Source organism: Ptychodera flava, chromosome 15 (genome assembly GCF_041260155.1).
Source record: "Ptychodera flava strain L36383 chromosome 15, AS_Pfla_20210202, whole genome shotgun sequence".
NCBI classification, from domain to species: domain Eukaryota; kingdom Metazoa; phylum Hemichordata; class Enteropneusta; family Ptychoderidae; genus Ptychodera; species Ptychodera flava.
In genome coordinates, this window is record NC_091942.1 from 2257629 (window position 1) to 2278340 (window position 20712).

Sequence of the window (20712 nt, forward strand, 5' to 3'; positions counted from 1 at the left end):
TCTGAAAGCGCATTGGGATTTGAGATCTGCAGTGATGTCTCGAGTACACAATTCAAGGGCTGTTAGAGATCCATAGCATTCGCTTGCTTTTCCGGCAGCAATGCCGCCATCACAACCCACAGCTGTGACAGAGATATCCATTTCATGACAACAGGTAGATCTGAAATTATTGTGAATTGAGAATAAAACAAAATTACGTTCCTAATGATTATTTGCTTGTACCTCTCTCAGACACTTGTACACACTCGCCCATTTAGAATGATGAACGGCTAAGCTCTCATACGCAGCATTTGATAATGTGATGCGACGGTAGGTCTAATCATTCGACACTCAGGGCATTGCTAGCAAGAGTTTCTCCTATTGCCTCCATGTTTCCAGGTAAAGCGATTGCTGATATGTCACAGCAATTCAAGATAGCAGTACATTGCTAGGATTCATCAAGTCATCAAGCTGAAATATGACATTGACTGACATTGACTCATATTTTGATAAATAAACGTCAAGTCAACACACCGGGATCGCTATCACCAATTTGAAATTCCCGCTGTTTCGACCAATGCAGGTTGCCTGGATTTTATCACTGAATTTCACTTCCGATGTTTGTAAAACTAAAGAAACAAAACTGTTTGGTGTGTCGAATTTATTTTCGTTGATAATATCATGGATAAAAATGCCAATACTCACAAATTTTCTCGGAGTGCACCGGCGGCTGCTTCCGGATTGCGGCAAGCGCGTCTATTGTTTACGTTGGACTGCGTGTTGCAGCTATGGTTACGTAATGTCATTAACCTTTGACCCCATAGTGACAGAAACCTTTGGATTATTTGCTTTTTATGTCTTCACTTACAAACGTCAAGGAATCCCACGAGCAGTTCCAATGACGGTAAATATTTTTATAATTGTAGAAGAAGCAGTGCTTACTTGTTTGCTGTATCTAAACACTTCCTAATGTCAAATATTTTCCAAGGCGACAGACTTTCAGTAAATACCTACAAGAAGTCTAACCATTATTTGTAGTACTCAAAGCTACTTCAAGCTTACAAGGAAATGTGTCATCGTATTTTGTTTAGTTTGGACTTTGAAATTTTTCAAACTATTTTTTTGTGTGTGTTAAATGTCATATTCCATTTTTTCGAAAGTAAACTGTTAGCAATAAACCGATGATGAAGATAATAACAAAGAAATTAATTTATGAATTCGTCACCCTTACACCCGGAGTATATGTATTCGTATGGTACAAAAAAACGTGTCACGAAGTTGCTACTTGTGTTGTTGTTGTTATTTTTGTTGTTTGTAAATTTGAAATCATGTTTTTTGGGTTTATTTTTTTGTTAATGGTATAAAAAACGAACTTGTTGATAAATGATTAAGACAGGCTTTAGCAAAAATCAAAATAAGAAAGTAGCAATATTTCATCACTTTTCATGACAGCATAACATAAAAAATAACTGTTTGCCCGCAAGTTTTAAAAGTGATTCACAAAACATTAGTCATATTACGTAACATGATGTACATGTCACTACGGGATCTCGCACAAGGGTTACCATTTTTAATTTATAAAATTGGAGGTTTTTAATGCTGAAATTTGCTCAGATTTCACCTCTCCGGCATTAGAGCGCCCTCTACGGCAGAGAAGGGTCAAAGGTCAATATAAGGTTACGGACGTACTGAGGGGACCTTACTCATGACAAATATATATACTGATACCGTCACTTTTTGTTAGATAATAATCTACAATAAAGTGAATATGTTGCATTTTTACAGAATTTTCAACTTTTTAAAGGGGAAATCGTAAGGAAATATTAGGTCCTCACCATATCACGTGACATGGCCTGTAACATCAAAATGGGTCCGTTTAAACAAAAATTAAAATTCATTCCTTCTTAGTTAAATTATGCCCTATCATATGTGATATGTTTCGTCTTAATTGAAAATTTGACCTTGGCCACCTTTTGCAGGTTTTTACAGACAGTGCCTCTTAAATGTGAAATTCAAAACACCTGCCGTTGAGTCAATTTTGAAGCTGTGTATCTAATAAATACAAAATTTACTAATAAGCTATATGTAAACTGTATCCAGATGGGGTCAAAGGTCATGACCTCTCAACTGAACATGTCCTACTTCTGCGTTAGCTGACACTTTGGGCCTAGAAATCTTCGAGTGAGGTACAAAACTTCTTTCAAATTTTACAATGATCCTGTATAAGAGAGTTATTAACTACTGAAGTTTGCAAAAAGTATCAACCACACTGTAGAGAATTCACATTTTAGAATCCTCCAAATCTAACGATGTATTCATATACTATATGAGTACTCGGTATATACAATTCAACTGGTTATTGATAACAAACTTCACTCTGATTGGCTCAAAACAAAATGTAACCTATAACCTACCTGCTACTATGTATCATTTGAATAATCCCCTAACTTACTTCTTTTGTATTTTTTGGACCCCCTAAATGATGAAACCTGGTCAAAAGACTTCCTGTGAGATGGTAATGATACTCTTCTGTATTGAGGCTCTCTGTCTGCATACATAGTGGACGATCCCTTCTTCCATGGAATATCTTCATCACTGTCGCTCTCCTCGCTGGTGTACGACCTCTTCTGTGAGGTTGATGACCGGTTTTCAGATTTGGCTCCAGAACTTGGCACAGAGATGGTTGACCTGAGGCGACCTTGACCGTTGACAACAGTGACCCTCTTCTCATGGCTGTCCCTGTTTGTGCTGACTTGCAGTGTTCTTTCAATGGGATCACCCAGACGAGGAGCATCATCCCTCACTCTGAAACAGTACAGAAACAGAACTGTAGAACGACTAGTTTTCACTTCAGCTTTATCACAATTTTCTTAGTATCTATTCTTCACTGTTAGGATTAAAAAATAGTGACAACATCACTGTTCGCTCCCATATAGTTATCAAAACAAGTCAACAATTGTATGAAACATGGACATACATATACAGACAGACTGACATACACAGATTGGCACAGAGTGATGACATTGACCCCAAGTGTGCCTTGGCCCATGGAGAGTGATAAAGATATAACAAATAGCTGAATGTAATGATAAAATAATTAAGTATAGGCCTACAGGCACTGAGAGTGAATATGTTACAGCAATTTGATTAGTTTCTTTTCCTTTTCTACTTCTGTGATAATATTTAAGACAATCAATCTGCAAGGCAGTTTATGTATTGACAAATATGTTATCTTTTACAAGCACGCAGTAAACTGTTCTTGATTTTTCATTTACAATATTTGACATAGACTAAAATACATAACATGCAACCAATGTTTACACTTTGCCCATACACCAGATACATGGAGAAATTTCAACATACAATCATCAACTCAGAAACCCTACAGGAAAAAGTAAACATTGTTTTCTTCCAGAACAGCTGGTACATCCACATCTGGAACAACTTACAAACTTAACCAATTACACAAGGATGATGAAACAAGAGATAAAGTTAAACTGTGGTGAACTTGACTATTCCTTTCAAATCCTTACCTAACCTCACATCTTAAACTAAAATACACTGCATGGTTAATTGTGCACAAAAAATACATCGGGGTGGACCATTTGATAAGGGATGGTGTCTGGAAGATCGATGAGGTACATTATCTTTTTTATCCGATCCATTGTACATTCTTTTTTCCCCACTCTCCCACCTTTTCTTTTTGTCAAACCTTCTCTGGCTGAATTTTTTATTGGCATTTGTTTGGAATTTTTCAAAATCTGCCAGGATTTTTTTACCGCATTTCAACACCAAGAATCACCACATTATATACTCTTAGTTCCAGTAGGTATAAAATTACCAAAAAAAATCTTAAAAATACAAAATGAAAGATATCCCAGTAAAACTGAAAGTTTCACAAAGTTGCCCCAAAAATTCAAAATTCCAGATTTCAACTTAATTTCAATATATCTTATTAACAAAAACCCTAAGGACCGGTTTACTAAATATCAAAGCAATCAGACTGGTAAATTTTGAGAAACAAATTTTTTGACCAAAAATGAGAAAATTGCCCCCCAAAATACAAAATTGCAGATTTCATCCTAATTTTAAATATATCTAATTAACATAAACCCTAGGAACCTGTACACTAGATATCAAAGCTACCAGATCAGAAGTTTTAGAAGAAAAATTTTTTGACCAAAAAAGGCAAAAATTGCCCCAAAATAAAAAAAAAATTGCCAGTTTCAACATACCTTCAATACATTATATTGAGATTAATCTTAGATACCTGTATACCAAATACATGTATCAAAGCTATCAAATCAGCAGTTTTTGGATTAAAATATTTTTTATCAAAAATTGGGATAATTGCCCCAAAATTACAAATATGACAATATCAATACAATTTGTACGAGCATGACTGAGGTCATTCTGAGGACATGAATATTAAGTTTCATAGCAGTCAGATGAGCGATTTCAGAGAACAAGATTTTTTGACTAAAAACGGAAAAAATACCCTAAAATACAAACATGCAAATTTCATCCCAATTTTTGCACACATAATTTAGAATACCTAAAGAAATCTGCATACCAAGTTTCAACCAAATCTGACCAATGCTAACTGAGTTTTAGCCATTTGCAGGATTTTTCCTTTTTTCCCCTCATTTGCATATTTTTGGCACTGACATGTTCATTTGAACAAATTCACATCTCCACCCCTAGGTACATCTGTACACCAAATACTAAGACAGTAGGTGCTACGGTTTAGGAGTTTTTGATGTGGACGGACTAACAGACATACATACATACACATAGACGCCATTTTGCCACCTTATACGAATACCTCCCATTTGCATATATACATATGCATATATGGGATCGTAAAAATGGAGCAATTTACAAAAAATTTGAATACTGCCCCCACAGATAACGCATGGGAATTTCACAATGATGTCATTAAAACAAAGTATGTCATCCAAAGGCCCCAGACATGCACTGACTGATTCTAATAGCTCCACATGCATATGGGAGCCAAAAGTTAACCTTACAAATATCTGTTGTCAGAATTAAAAGCTGCTGAAAACAATACTTTCACGGTTGCAAACCATGTACTGCCATCACCACACAGCTACTATTCACTTGATAACTCATACACTCTATGGTGGCAGATCCCACTGGTTGCCCAGGACATTTTACATGTACATTTCTAGCTGACAAATCAACTCATCCCATGAAACATATTTTGAACTGTTCTCAAACCATTGACAAGAAACAAGAAGCAGTTCCTGTCACCTTGATAATCTTTCAATTTCCTGGAACAGTACTACCTTCATCAAAATGGAAATCCAGAAAATATTCAGGTGGAAGTGTAGAGTAATAGATCAGTATTCCATCTGACAGTCTGTGTGCACACAAATACACAATAGCTTTTCATTGCCTATGGCACTACAGCTGAACAACACCTACAAGATGTAAATTCTAAAATTTTACCCATACTTTAACCATTTGAACTTTTCTCTGTCAAAAGCTAAAAATGGCGACTAGTGGTGACGGCTGAAGTTTGATTAAAGCTCAAAAAGCAAATTATCTCAAATTTACCACTATATTTGAAAGTCAAAATGGACACTAATCAATGTTATTCAACAACTCCACTTGTAAGTTAGACTAAGAAAACTGAGTGTCTTTTCAAGTTTCCAAAGAAGTCCACACAAGCTATAAACTAATATAAGATTTTTAGAGTCTGAACACTCTGCCATGAAAACTTTCCAATAAGTGTCATGGACATGGGTTTCTCTTTCACTAAGCATTAACCCTTTTCCTGCCAGACAGTATCACTTCCCCATCAGCCAAGTCAGTAAACTGCCAGACAGTATCACTTCCCCATCAGCCAAGTCAGTAAAAAGCGGTATTGAGCCAAAACACGACATATTTTCACCAACTTGGCTTGGGCTATTATAGCATCTTTTGTCCAAAAAAATCAAGTTTACGGTATTTATGCTTTCAACAGCTTTCAAATGTATAGTATTATGTTAAAATACACCATATGGAATATGTTGTTTCATTAATTTTAACCATCTTGACCTGATGGTGAAATATGGACTTGGCAGGAAAAGGGTTAATGTTCCTATGAAACGTCTCCTATCCTACATGTATGTATGGACATACTGTACCTTCAAAGGGTGTTGCATTCACAGTATATCCCAATTACAATATTAAGATAGTATGCAACTCAGAAGTAAAAGACTTCTTTAGAACTTTTGCTCAAATCTTTTCCTTCCCGAAACTTTTCACATGTTCTTAACAAATCACAGAATAGAAATCAGGGGTCACTATTTAAAATCCAAAATGCCCTGTGTTAACTATACCAAGGGAAATATATGTTCGACTTTCAAAAGACTTAGATGATGAAAATTTTTCTTACTCCAAGAGCTTTAAAATGAGCCCCAACAAGTGGTAGATCAGAAAAGAATTGTAGAAATTTGAGAGTCCGGCTATCTGTCCCTGAGGCACATTCTACATGTACCTTAACATAAAATTGTCAATGACTGGTAAACATCTACAATCACACATTTGCTTGCTGGGCTAGATACTGCTGTCATGTAGCTCTGCTGTTCACCTCATTTACTTTGCATATGACAATTTGCAACTCAATGTATGAGGTCACATTGTACTAATTAAACCCCTTCCTGACAATGGTTTTTGCCTGGACACATTGTTATCAATGATGACTGTGGACCATTGGGAATCGGGGTGAATACTTTAAACCTGATCACTCAAAGAATCTGATTCTGTTTAGAGGATTCTTAGCCCGGTGGCCAATCATCATGTGTAGAGAGTGCCTTGGTGAGAGGTTTATGAAGGTATGCTAGAGTACTTCCTGTATGTGAAGGGACATATTGTCAATAATTCCTTGGAAAGACTGACTGATTCTGAGATAGGCTGCCAATGAATTGTTAACGTTTGATTCTAGAGGTAGACACATCATATGCAAATTCCATGGTAATTATATTGAAACATCATGGCACACTAGCTATGAGACACAATGTAACGTCAGCACCATGCGCTTTGCTCGGTGACTGTTTCCTGCAAAATATGTTAATTCCCCCTCCCTAAGGTCCTATATCTGTTATCCTTTCTGTAGCATAGCGTTCCATTCTTTAGCCCACATATTGCAAGTATTGTTATCAATGGAAGTTAAGGACCTGTTTATACATAATTGGGGTTGACATGTTAAGTATGCAAATTTAATGTAGATGACACATCACATGTATTGATAGTCAATCATAATAAATTATACGCTATGTGCTGTACAGGTATATAGCAATCATCAAGGTGATCCCTGCCGAGCTGTATACGCTGAATCTACTAATGGTCGAGTGTAATGGCGTAAATGTGTTGGCATGGGAAACTACATAAAAACGTTATGTGCTATCATTTTGCAATCAGCCAGCCTGATCTAAATAATGTAAGTAGACAATACAAAAGGGCTAACATTTCCAGCATAAGGTACAATGGAACATTAAACCACAGCCATGGTAAACATATCTCACTGTGTTTGACTTTAGACTACCTGCACTACACAAAACTGTGGAAGTGAGACAATCTGACAATGAAATGCTGATTGGAATTTTTCCTGAATGTTATAAATTGCAGACATATTGGATGCTGTTCAAACTACACACTACTATACAGAATTTTGGAAAGCAAACACTTTAAATCAAAATGCCAACATTGATTGATTAGTGCACATACACACGTACACCATGGTTTCCATGATGTAACTCTGTACACCATGGTTTCCATGATATAACTCTGTACACCATGGTTTCCATGATATAACTCTGGCTTATGGTTAATGAAACTTTGAGCAAAGTATCCAAATAGACATTAACTCCCTCAACCCTTAAAACAATGAATTTCATTTGTCAAGTTCATTTTAATTATCCACAACACCTATCTGTCATGTTCTACCATACTACTGGTTAATCCAAATCTTCTGGTCTGATGTGACGATATAACATTAACATGACCAAACTAAATTACAATTACTAACGGACACTGTCTGCTCCTTTTGGAGTTCCAAAACAACCATCACAAAAACTTTTGAAATCTTACAGTCAAGTAAAACCCACAATAAACCCATTGTGTCCATAGAGGAATCACTCAGTTTGTTATCTCCATGATGTTACACAGATCATAGGATGAACTTATACATGAAAAGTGACTGCAAACACTTACCTGACTTTGGCTTCAATACATGTATACACTTAGTACACTCATAATTGATGTCCAAATTGCTGCTAGTATTTACATAGCTAAATAAATAATAATGGCCTATTATCTTTATCCATTTCATGATTTTTTTGTTTATTGAATTTAGCATCATTGAAACAATTTCCTTTTTATTTAGGGCCACCACTTTGTGTCAGTGAAATTCGCAGCATCTAACCACACTGTGATCCAACCATTTAACTCTAGGCATATCATATGCTGGCAATTTGCATACTCATGGTACAAGGACTCTGACAAAATTCCACATGATGACAACCTGTGTACTATAGGTACAAGGAGTATGACGTCAGAGTACATGGACAGAGTAACAAATCTGGTCACAACACAAACCACTAATGAAACCAACGCCTGCATTCCTGTGTATATAACCTAGGTAACACAGGGTGTCACTGGTGACCCTTGCCAGCACACAACATTTCACATGATAAGATTAACATGACAAAAGACTGTAACAGACAACATGTTGGGTCATAAAAACCCCCAAAAGACCACATTTGTTGTGCCATAAAATCTGAAAAACTTCATGCCACTAGTAAAGTATTCAGACTGATGCAAAATGGACTTACATTATGTATACAAAAAAATGATGCTTTGTTGGGTTGAAAACTTAAAAGACATTTGAATAACATGTTTTACCGTTACATCTTGTGTTACATTTGTCCAATTGAGTTATTGTTCAAATGACAAATAAAACACCTTGTTCTATTCATAGTACATACATGTATGAACTGTCATGGAGTACTAGTATAACATATGATATATGATAGCATTGTTGTTGTGAGCTTCATACCCAAATGTAATAAAGTTCTGACAGAATGTGTGTTTACCTGTTCACCGGGTCCACAATAATTGATAACAATACCTGTAACATAGGGCCAAACCATGGTGATGAATGGATTAAGACAACAGAGTCTAAATATCTTGTAATGCTGTGATTGTCTAAACAAGCTAAAGCTGTTGGATTCACTGAAGCAGTGAAGGCCATTTGAGGTTTCATTGAATTGCTGTTATGACACCAAAAGATTTTCTTTTTCCTCATTGTAAAACCAGTATACCTTGTCTGAAGCCAGTCACCTATTACCTGTATATATTCTATACATCTCAATTGGAAGACTTGGCCCTGAGCGATGAATAGTGACTTAACCCTTTGACCGCAAAAGTCTATTTTTGTCACCTTTATAAAATATACCACAGTCAATTTTTTTCTGATTTTGCCAAAATTTTGGTAAAAAACTGTAGCAGATTAAATGTGATATCCATTTGGTCAAAAATTATGAAAAAACTTACAGAAAAGTTCACAAAAATTGGTAAAATATTGCATAAAAATTTTGGTAGCAAAATTACAGCAGTCAAAAGATTAAAACTGTACCTAAGTGACTGTGAAATAGTAAAATAGTTTGCTCCATAGCCTGTGAGTGTAGGATAAATTTGATTTATTTACGCTTAATTGTCTTGGTCTTTTGCAGCCGTTGAAGAACTTACCACGGACAAATACATGACTTGCCAACCAGCTCATAAAACGACCAATGAAGAGCTTATCACAACAGCAATATAACGATAAACAACTCGTAGCATTGGCATTAGCACGCAGTACCAGTCTTAGCACAAGCGCACATGGCCCTTTGACGTGTTCTATAATGAGTCACTAAACTCCCCTGATGTAATCGCATCCCACTTCATTCAGAACAACCCTTGCATGTAACTTTGTCAAGTTTTGTCATATTATAATGAGGTTATGAACAGTGTGCTTGTATATTTGGAAGTGGATGTACTACCTGTAAGGGGAAAAATTAGCATATTAAGCGTAAATAGCGGTAATCACCTCACCTAGCTCAGTGACTTTTTCCCGCCAAATATGCTAATTTTCCCCGGGTGGTCTTATATTCATTAACAATACCCTCTCTTATCATTATAACATGTACAGGGTAATTCATTTTAATGGACAGTTAATAAATATTTGGACTGCTATTTGGATTTCAAAAATCACTTAATTTGAGATACTTACCTTTATCATACTAAAAATCTGCCCATTGACTTCCTTTTTTTATTCATTATTAAAAGAGGAATAGTTAAATAATTCACAGAGCAAACTTTGAGCAAAAATTCAAAATTTTGATTTTGAGATATGTCTTACTTTAATGTAACGCAATGTAGAGACTGTGAACTACCCTATAGGAAAGGCCAATGGTGGGTTTAATTCTTGTCTGTGTTTCTTGTCACAGCATAAACAGCTGACAACAGGCTACCTCTGATCTCTTGACCTAATTCCATTTACACTTGTCAGACCAGGCATCGGTCTCTCATTAAAACTCAGAGTTCAAGGGTCGTAAGCTCCATTTGGCGGCCCATAACCAGGGTGATTTTGAAAGTGGGTACCGTGTGTTTCAGCACAATACTTCCTTCTTGGTGACATAGTGAAACTGAAATCTTGTTGTTCAGTTTGTTGTCAGTGGTACCTCCTTACTCTTTGTTGTCAACTGGTATTGTAAACTGAATTTGAAAGTACAGTATAAAGGAATTCATGTGTATACAGCTATACCAGGAACTGACACAACTCTTGAAGGTTATACATTTAGGCCATTACCTAACAGTACACAGTATAAAGTTGAATGTATGAAAAAAATAAGAATGAAGATGTGACAGAAAAGGGTGAGGTAATGATGTAATAATGTGCTCTCTTTTTCTGAGAAAATCTTCCGTACAGAGAGCTTTTTGAGTCTTTTTGAACAACTGTGCAATAAATACATGTAGGCATACCTTCTGAGAATAATAACTGCTCTTCTTTCCTTTGTGTCTTGAGGTCGAATACAATGAGTTATACCATCAGCAGCATAACCACTGCAAAAACAACAACAACAATGTCAAGTCAATATTTTTCAGTTCTTTTTGCATTAAGGTGACAAACCTGTTGATCAAATACAGTTAATACTTGCAGAATTCCAAGTAACACTTTTTCAGCCAATACAGTACACTATTGCCAAGGTACTCTCTGAGACACAACATGATATCATTATATCATTTTCTTAAGGTTCAGTCACATTATTAATGATCCTTATCTTGTCAGGACTGTCACTTCCCCATTTGCTGAGTCAGTAAAAAGCAGTACTGAATCAAAATGTATGTATTTTCACCTACACTAGGTATGATACATTAGAGCATGTTTAGTCAGTAAAAGTCATGTTAGCAATATTTCTATGTTATTATTGGCCTTTAAATGTTCAAGTTTTTGTTGAAATGCAAAAGATGGGACTTGTCAGGCCTGACTGGTTTTAACCAACATGGCCTGATGGTGGCGTATGAACTAGGCATGATAAAATTATGATATACATGTCCTGACTGACCTGGCAAAAATGATATTTGCATTTTTGACAACTGATTTACTAATTTACATGTATAATTTTTCATCAAAATGAAGACCTTTCAATCAGATCAAATCTGATTTCAGCATTGAAGTTACTCTGTTTTATCTTACCCCTTTCACCCCAGTGGTTTGGTCTAATTCCATTGTTATCAATGGTGAGTGTGGAGCTGTTTACATCAATAGGGGTTAAGAGGTTCAGGGACAGCAGACGATTCAAAATGGCTTTTATTGCAATTAAACAATTGGAACAATAGCCCTATAAATTGCGGTACACATTAGGAGATGCAAAATTTCTAATGAGCGGTGTTCCTATTTTAAACTTACGGTGATACATTCATAATCACGGTTTAATATACAGTCACAACACCACATAATACAGCCAAGACTCTACAGAGCTGCACGGCACCAGTAAGCTAATTATGGCAACATGTAATTAACTATTTAAATTTATGCAACGTAGTTTGTACCTGGGCATGACAAGTCATTACTGTTATTATAAACTTGTTTAATTCCAGCGAGACGTAAAATATCAAGAGATTTTGCTGATTTGAAAAACACCAAATTGCGTGCTTGTCCAGAGTATTAATTTTAATACTGATGTAACTGTCTGCCGCAATGCATCTGTCATCAACCAATCGGATAACAGCTTACATTTGTGTGTGTGTGTACATGGCCGTCCATCTTGCATAATTTCTGCATATAAACAGAAAGTGGACAAACAGAATCGTTATGCCAATTCTCTTAAGGATTTGCCGCTGGGATACTTAAGTTCACAAACCATGTCATGAAAACTAAGGTTAAACATGTTACAGAGGGAAGAACAGGGAATTATAGTGGCACTTCCATATTCTCAGTATCGGTAATATCCATACGTATATGTAGATGTATCTCATTTCAACAAACATGCATACACGTACACTGCTACGCATTAGCTTTGTGACACTTTGACACTTAAATGTTATTATCCGTCGCCATTCTTTTGTTTATGATTTGAAACAGGGATACAATACTGCGTGAGACACATTAAAGTCAGACAGCAGTTGGCAAATATAATGGTTTGTGATAATCTGCTGAACAAAGAACTTTGAAGTATCTGAGGAAAAGCAATATTAATTCTGGCGTAAGAAAATTTAAAGAAAAAGAATAGAATACAAGTACAGAACATTTTGAATGTGCAACATGTCAAGGGTTGCGCTAGAGGGCCATCTAATTGGAATGCAAAAACATCAATAAATATAATTGATTTCAAAACTTTACCTTAACATTGACATAGATTATCTTTCCAACACAAAGAAAAACAGTTGTTGTATGAAAAACAAAATTTAGTAAGCTGCATGAGTAACCTTACCATATTTGAACACTAAACCACACATTATCATGAAATAGTGGATGTCAGATAAGTCCATTTTTTATTCAAAATGGTATTTGTTTATTTAATTCCTGGAACATATTAGTCAACTTTGCACTATTGGAAACATCAGAAATGGACTTCGTTTTTTTCTTACATATATTTTCTACTTTCTTAGGTTACAAAATTGGAAATGCTGTTCAATTGTGTCCAATTGAGGACACCATCTTCCACATGAAGACATTGGTTACAACAGTTTCTTCAAGTTTAAAATCCCTATGACAACAATCTTGAAATATCTTTCTTTCACTAGATTTGAATTCCAAAACATATGGTAAAAGTGCAGTCTTATATCCCCATACCTGTCTGTGTATGCAAATGTATACTGCAAAACAGGTTATTTTTGGAAATCAACCAGCATATTGTAGCAACATAATTAGACTCAATTAGTGTACATAAGCCGACTATCTGTGCCTTTGCTGCTGTGAATCCAATGATTTTGTATGGATTTCAAATTGACAGGACATTTTCAAGTGCTACAACACTTACTAAATTTGTGTTCAGTATTTTCTTAAACTACTATGTGCATGTACATGATGGAAGTCAAAAAAAAAACATTTTTTGAGGAATGGGAACAGAATGAACATTAACATTCCAAAATAGTTTACTGACTGGCTTTCAAACAACTTACATACCTTCAACAGGGCAAGAAGGTATAGGCACAACTAAAAACCTGTACATATTGTACCTTAGTCATTAGCTATTATAGAATTTGTATCAATTACTTAAATTCTCACAGCATAGCTATCTTCTGCAGAGTTCTGATATCTGTCCATTCCACATTACACTGCATTATCTAGATCTGCCATCTGATTCGCTGTCAACAAAAACTGTCAAAACTTAATTGACTTAACACTGTTGTTTTAATAAATAGGAGGAATCTATGACAACATTGTCTTTATATTCAGAAATTCAATTTTAAAAATACTGAATGTACTCTGATAACTCTCTTGTTTCACTTTAAGCTTAGTATTTTTCACTTACACTGTGTTTCAAAATATATAGAAATGCGTAAAAACCATGAATTGAACTATGCTGAATTTCTGGAACGAACAGCAGAACACGTCCCTACACATTTCCAACAACACAGTCTATTTTTGTTGTTTTTGTTGTGAAATAAACAAGTTCATTCTAGAAGAAATCTACAGTGCCAGTTTCATAACTCACTGTCCAAATTTGCTTGTACACTGTTTGTTACACGTTTGACACTGTATGCAAATTTACATGCACTGATCCAAGTAGACCATCAGAAAATATATTTGCGGTCCAACTGAAATAATTGCTTGTAGCCATATGTAAAATGAAATAAATTTCAAGGTCGTATATTCTGCTAATAAAGAATATTTTAAATCTTGACCCGTTGTGAACTTTGAAATGGCACAATACGTCAAATATTGTTTGAAAAAATGAACCTTGACGCTGGACAGCTGTCACTTTTTGAACATTATGACTTTAAACAATCCTGTCTGAAAACATGATGAAAATTTCTGAAGCCAAATCGCTACGGAAGGACATCATAAGTTGAAAATATCTTTATGTCTAGCAAAGCGGACTGACATTGGCTAATTCTTAAAAAATCACAGGGTCATCAACAGGTACAGAGTTAAAACAGTTACTGTCCAAAAAGTGCCTATGACAATTTTATTTGGTAGTCACTAACAGGCAAACACTGTGAGAAAGGTTTAAAACGATATCAGCATAACTCAAAAAAATTCAAACCCGCTGATTGCAACACACCAGATCTGCTGGTGTAATCGTGATACACCAGGGGTCAATGGACTGACATCAATATACAAGGTTGAAGGTTGAAACAGGAAGTTATTTTTTTGCGCTTCTGGTTTCACAATCAGCATACTGTTCTCGGAATTGTGTTTGCCACAATCTTCAAGGACTGTTTGAGAGCTGATGATGAAATTGCATTTGAGCCATGCATGCAGCATCATTTAACAGACTAGCTTACTAGTCTGCATCAAAGATCAACTCCCTTTAGTATTTTGTAAGCAGAAACCTTGATGTGAAATTGTCTGGATGAATTATCATATAATTACTACATGTATTAATTCTGTTTGTCTGATTCAGTATCTGTAAGGATTGTCAAGTATCCTCCAGGGTATAAACCTTGAGTTGAGGAAAAACCTGCTTTCTGACTTCACTAGTTCTCTGTATACAGAATTAATATACCTTTCTCAGAAAAATGTAAGCTTCCAAATCCTGCTAAAAAACTGGTAAGAAAATCAAAAGCCCTATCAAGAAGCCACCTCTGATGTCAGTGATCATTGTAGAATGCTAATGGTGATTTTTCAAGAACATTAAATTTTGAAGCAAAATTCCGAGACGACCTGCTTTCGATTTTAACATTTGACACCTTAAAAGTATGAATTTTGGAAAAAAGTAATATTCAAATATATTTGACAATTTTTGTAAGGTTGTTGCTTAGTAACAGTAAGATGTCATGCTTACGTTACTCAGTTCAATCATGTTACATTTAATACTAAACTAAATCACTTGAAGCCAGGTGTCACCAACAAGGACACTGGAATGATTCCAACTTTAAGCAACATGACACAATAACAGTATCACATGGTACACGGTATTAAATAGGGTTAGGTTAACATAGGGTTAGGCTAACAAATTACACTATGTATTTCTGACAGTATTCTCAACTCTGGGTTGTCAGTTGAATTCAAGAATGCCAGCATAAGTGGAAGTAACATGCATGGCATAGGACTGTCATCGACCTACACCAACTGGACGTTATTAAACATCTGTACTTTACATTGTGCCAATTCCTGGTCACAGTGCGTGCTCAATGGATACTATGACATTTTCAGAATCACCAAGCTCATAAATCATTTGCCATTTAAGTGAGGAAGGTAAAATCGTGATGTTCAAGTTCCAAAAAAATCGGAACAGTTCACAGTGATCGACAGACTGATAATGAATTCTTGTAGAGCGTTGCACACCCTGTCACTGCATCAGACATGAGTAATTGTCCTTCTCAGTTGCTATGAATATTTATGAGAGCCATCAAGTGGTCTGAATAACGTGTCCTACATTCCTTTATTTTCCCCAATTTCAACAAGAAATGCCATGAATCATTTCAACACCTTTCACCCCTGTTTCTCTGTACAAAGGTCCAACTTTGCCCTGGGAAACATTTGGATCAGTCCAACCATGGTGCTGAAAAGGTTGAGTTGAAGACAACAACATGATTTTGGCGGCACCATTCTTATGTTCTATGTGAGCATGTATGTGTTTGTATGTGTTCAAAATGGCCTAACCAAACTTTTTGGATAGTGGTGTACAACTTAGTTCAACTTTAAATTAAAGATACTGACCAGTGTCTGTAAACACCCGGTAAAATGTACACCTTCTCCTAAACTATGGTGTGCACCTTATAGAAATCACAGATTTACAGAGAACTGACCAGCAGCTGTGAAGCCAATACAACAGCTGACAAACGTACAATTAGCGGAAGAACAGCAGTGCTGCCTTAGAAAAATACTGGTACAAGTAGCTTCATTCTGAGGATCTGATTGTTATCAGACACACTTATAATTATATGAATTTAAAAAGGAATGTTTGTACTTCTAAGAACAATTGGAAACATGTGATTTCAAAACTGGATCACGACACGCCATCAGAAGTATCAGCGACTACAATCTAATTCAGTTTCACCTTAGAGTGCTACTGTTATTAGGTAAAATGCATATACTGTACATACACTTCATAAAAACACCTTTTACCACATCTACTATAGCATACTGTGGACAAAACTTTCTGAATGTACTTTATGAAGGCTTGTAATCAGTTGGTCATAATTATATTTGCTCTGTACATGCATAAAAGGATGCAGAATGCTGTAAATCACAGCCTGAAATATGGATGTAACCTCATAAACACTTTCAGTTAATACTTGACCAGTTAAAATGAACAGAATTATGTTGTTAAGGCTAACCATGTCAAGCATCTCTGGAGATCAACCCAGCATTCTCCTGTGGCTGACGTGTCCATCTTTGGACTAAGATGCTTCATTGCAACGTTATGGCATGGATAAAAGTTTAGTTTGTGAAATAGAAGAACACATGGACTTAAAAAGCTAAGTATGATGAGTTTCTAAGACTTTCTAAGACTTTTGTAGGGAGGAACTCTGGTAAGTTGATTAGTAAATCCTAACACACCAACCTACAAACACTGCCAAAGTCATGGCCAGAGGTTAAGGTAATATGCACCTCGAAAGTGAAAGACTTAAACTTTTGCTCTAACTTTCCTCAAGGAATCTTTCAATTACACTCTTTCAAAATCAAGAATAAAAATAGGGGGTCACCGTGCAAATTTTGGTACTAGAGAAACAAATAACCCAAGATTTACCGATATTAGAAATTCAAAATGGCCGCCATCCCTGTGTTAACTCTATGGCGGAAAATAAATATTTTCGAATTTCAAAAATCTAAGCCGGTAAAAAGTTTTCTTTCACCAAGAGCTTTAAAATGAACCCCACATGTGGTATATTAGAAGAGAACTGTAAAAGTTTGAGAGTCCGAATGTCTGTCCCCGAGGTGCGTTCTACCTTAAATGTGACAGTCATGGACAACAATGACGTACAGAATGGTAATCCTCTTACTAACTGCCTTTAAATAAAAGGTGTTTCATGGAAATTGACAAAGATACCTTTACATGGACACCCACATAGAATTTGATGTAATGCCATTTTTGTCAACTCATCCACTCACTGTAACATTATTAGAATACACCAGTTGCTATGAATCATGTAACATCACATTCAAACTGATCTGCCAAACCAACACTGCTAAACCTCTGGCACTTGAACAATGGGAATTTAAATCCGAAAAGGTCAAGCCATGCAAATTTGATGACATCACTAATATGACCATGTAATTATTATCATTATTATTTCCATAAAAAAAAAACTGCCTACCACTTGGGGTCATTTCTAGGAACTGTTTTAAAAAGAAATGTACCTTCATTAAGGGAATCTTAATTGTCACCCATTAATTGCATTAATTAAACTCTGTAAAAGCTCGACAGAGGAAGATTGACGAAACTCATTTTTTATGCGCCATCAGATGGATCCTCTAACACTGACCATGTTCTGTGGGATGATTTCCTCATCATATGTATATTTGGGAATTCAACTTTTCTTCTGACTCAACAGAAAATTGGTTAGGTTTGGTGGTCAAAAAAATATGCCGATGATCATGTCTCTCATATTTCACAGAGATTCACTGATATTGGAATTTAAGTCAGTGAAATGAGGTAGTTGATGACAACAGCAAAATGAATAAGTGTACAGGACTTGACGTTACAGTTCCCTTTATCTATGTGACAAATAGAATGAAGAATAAGATGGGGCAAGATTATGTACAGTGCTATGTCAATTCCATTTCACAGTGCTACGTATGTCTAGCCTATTCATATTTCTTATTATTTGTTGGCTGCTGGTCACTGCACTCTTTTTACTCTTACTCCATGGTTTTTAGTATTCTCCTTGGCATTGTCTTGTAGTGATGTACCTCTGCTTCCATAGACCACGCTCCATCGGTCCTTCCACAAAGGAACCGTGCATAGGCAAATATCCGTAATGTTTTGGTACATTGATGTATTGATGGTGTGATAGAAAATAAAAATCCAGGAGAAAAATTCAACAAAAACTGATTTGCAAAGAGATATACTGAAGAAATCCTGTTCAAGAGAGGAGAGAGAGACAGTCTCTGTAGGCACAGAGATGGTGTGCATGCCATTTGTGGGGGTGGGTGACTGGGGCAGTGCTCAAACTACATCAAATATGGCAGGCTTGTTTACGACTTACACATCCCCTGCCACCATCTCTCCTGTAAGGTAACTTTCTGGTGAGGTTTCCACCGTTTGTCTCACACCTCTCTTAAACATTTCCTTCAGTCAGGTTATAGGATAATGCGAAAGGCCATTCATAAATGTACTTTTCTATACTCTACCTGAGCAGGGTGACGCAGCCCCTTGAGATGGGTAGGTTCAATACAGGACTGGACACTCGGATGGGTTTGAAAGAAAACTTGCAGCCGAATGACAGAGCAGAATCGCTCAGGAAACTCACAGAAACTATGGGTCTGTCAAAAATGTGTATTGGATCAACATGTGACACAATGCAGCCACCGGGCTGGTAATCGTTTATTACAGCACTGTTTACGAAGCCCTCTGGGATGATTTTGTTATCTACAAGTTTCTTGATAACCAACTCATCTATCCATTCGGGGATCTCATCCACTTCGCCTTTCTGATAAAGTCTCTCTTGGCCAGGCCCTCGCTTTGCCAGTTGTGATCCGTACGTGTACCCTTCCCCAAAGAAGTATTTGTTCCTCAGCGGAGCTCTGTCTACGGTGTGGTCTTTGTACATGCCACGGTCAGCTTCCGCCACCACTTCTTCGATTTTCGTCTCAATAACATCACACTCTTCCGCGGTGAACAGTCGCCTCTGTTTGATGCCAGAGTGAACAAGTTTCAGCTCTTCCTGTCGACTCCTGGGCCATCTTTCTTCCTTGAATGCCTTAGAATATGAAGAATAATACGTATCTGTTTCTCTGGAGTCTTCTTTGTAAGTTAGTCTTTTCTCGTCACTGTATCTGTGAGGTGCTTTGAGTTTTTCGCGCAGGTCGATGAAATCTGCAGCGGCCATCTTGCGAAATGTAAACAGCTATCCCACAATACACGTGTATTCATGACCTGGACAGTGACCCCAGAAATGGCGCTGCAAGTTCGATCAGCTGCTCGGCGCAGTCTTGGCTATATATATACTACAGCACAACCCAGTGGTATTTTTGTTCGTAGGAACGGTGAATGCGAGTGTGCAGCTATGCCAAGCTGAACAGCTCAACATTTTTTTCGCCTCACCTTATCACCGGATGACTTTTGTGGGCTCGTTCGCAAATTGACCTATTTGATTGATGAAGATTGTGTGTGCACAACCGATGGTCAATGAGCGATAGTTTCATCTCAGAGATGCGAAGGAAAAATTAATTTTCAAGCTCAGTCCAATATACATCATGCTTACGTCGTTCGGCCTATGACCAGGGTCATTATTGCCAGCAAAAATTCAACTGAATTTTGCCAGAAGTTACATTAAGGGAGCCGTCATTATTTACGGCCTGGGGAGGGGTCGTTCATCGGAAACTGAAATTTCGAGTAATCCCCTGCCAACCACGATGACTATATGACTATATGAGTAAAACCCCCTCTCTAACACATAAATTTTGACTGACCCCCTGAGATAAGTTAAATATCAATACATGTGTTTATAAAATTTACTAAAATACAGCAATAGTAAAAGACCATTCAAATCCTGGTGTAGGCCTACCCTGCTAGATTATTATCTGCCATCTCATGATGGCGCGGTTGAAAAAGGTGAAAAAACAAGACGAAATTCCAAATCACAACAAAATACAGATAATAAAGCTTAGCTATAACTATTATCCAGTCATATAGTATTGTTTAATTTGGATAGGGGTATCAGTGACGGCTTTTAGGGCCTACTAGGATATCTGACAAGGCAGAATTTGATAGTACAAGGGGAAGGAGGAAAGTGTAAAAGGGAATGTCCCCTCTCTTGCAAGGAAAATTTTGAGAAATTGATGTGTGCAATGGTGCAATCTGAGAGGTGTTTTTAATTTGTTATTTTTACTAAGTTAAACTTATA

At 36.5% G+C, this 20712-nt stretch overlaps 1 protein-coding gene across 1 annotated transcript; it reads right to left on the minus strand.

The window, feature by feature from the left end:
* Positions 1-1789: 1789 nt before the first annotated feature.
* Positions 1790-19726, minus strand: LOC139150847 (RNA demethylase ALKBH5-like). The gene is made up of 3 exons (XM_070723261.1): positions 18998-19726; positions 11011-11091; positions 1790-2784 (listed from the first exon to the last, which is right to left on the minus strand). Exons 1-3 carry the CDS (start codon positions 19693-19695, stop codon positions 2400-2402), a joined length of 1164 nt encoding a protein of 387 aa, XP_070579362.1. The 5' UTR covers positions 19696-19726; the 3' UTR covers positions 1790-2399.
* Between the last annotated feature and the right edge of the window lie 986 nt (positions 19727-20712).

Coding starts and splice junctions, on each gene's coding strand:
- LOC139150847 (XM_070723261.1), bottom strand. CDS start 19,695: ATGGCCGCTGCAGATTTCATCGACCTGCGCGAAAAACTCAAAGCACCT. Junction 11,092..18,997: donor GGCTGCGTCACCCTGCTCAG/GTAGAGTATAGA, acceptor TTGTTTTTGCAG/TGGTTATGCTGCTGATGGTA. Junction 2,785..11,010: donor GCAGTTATTATTCTCAGAAG/GTATGCCTACAT, acceptor GTACTGTTTCAG/AGTGAGGGATGATGCTCCTC.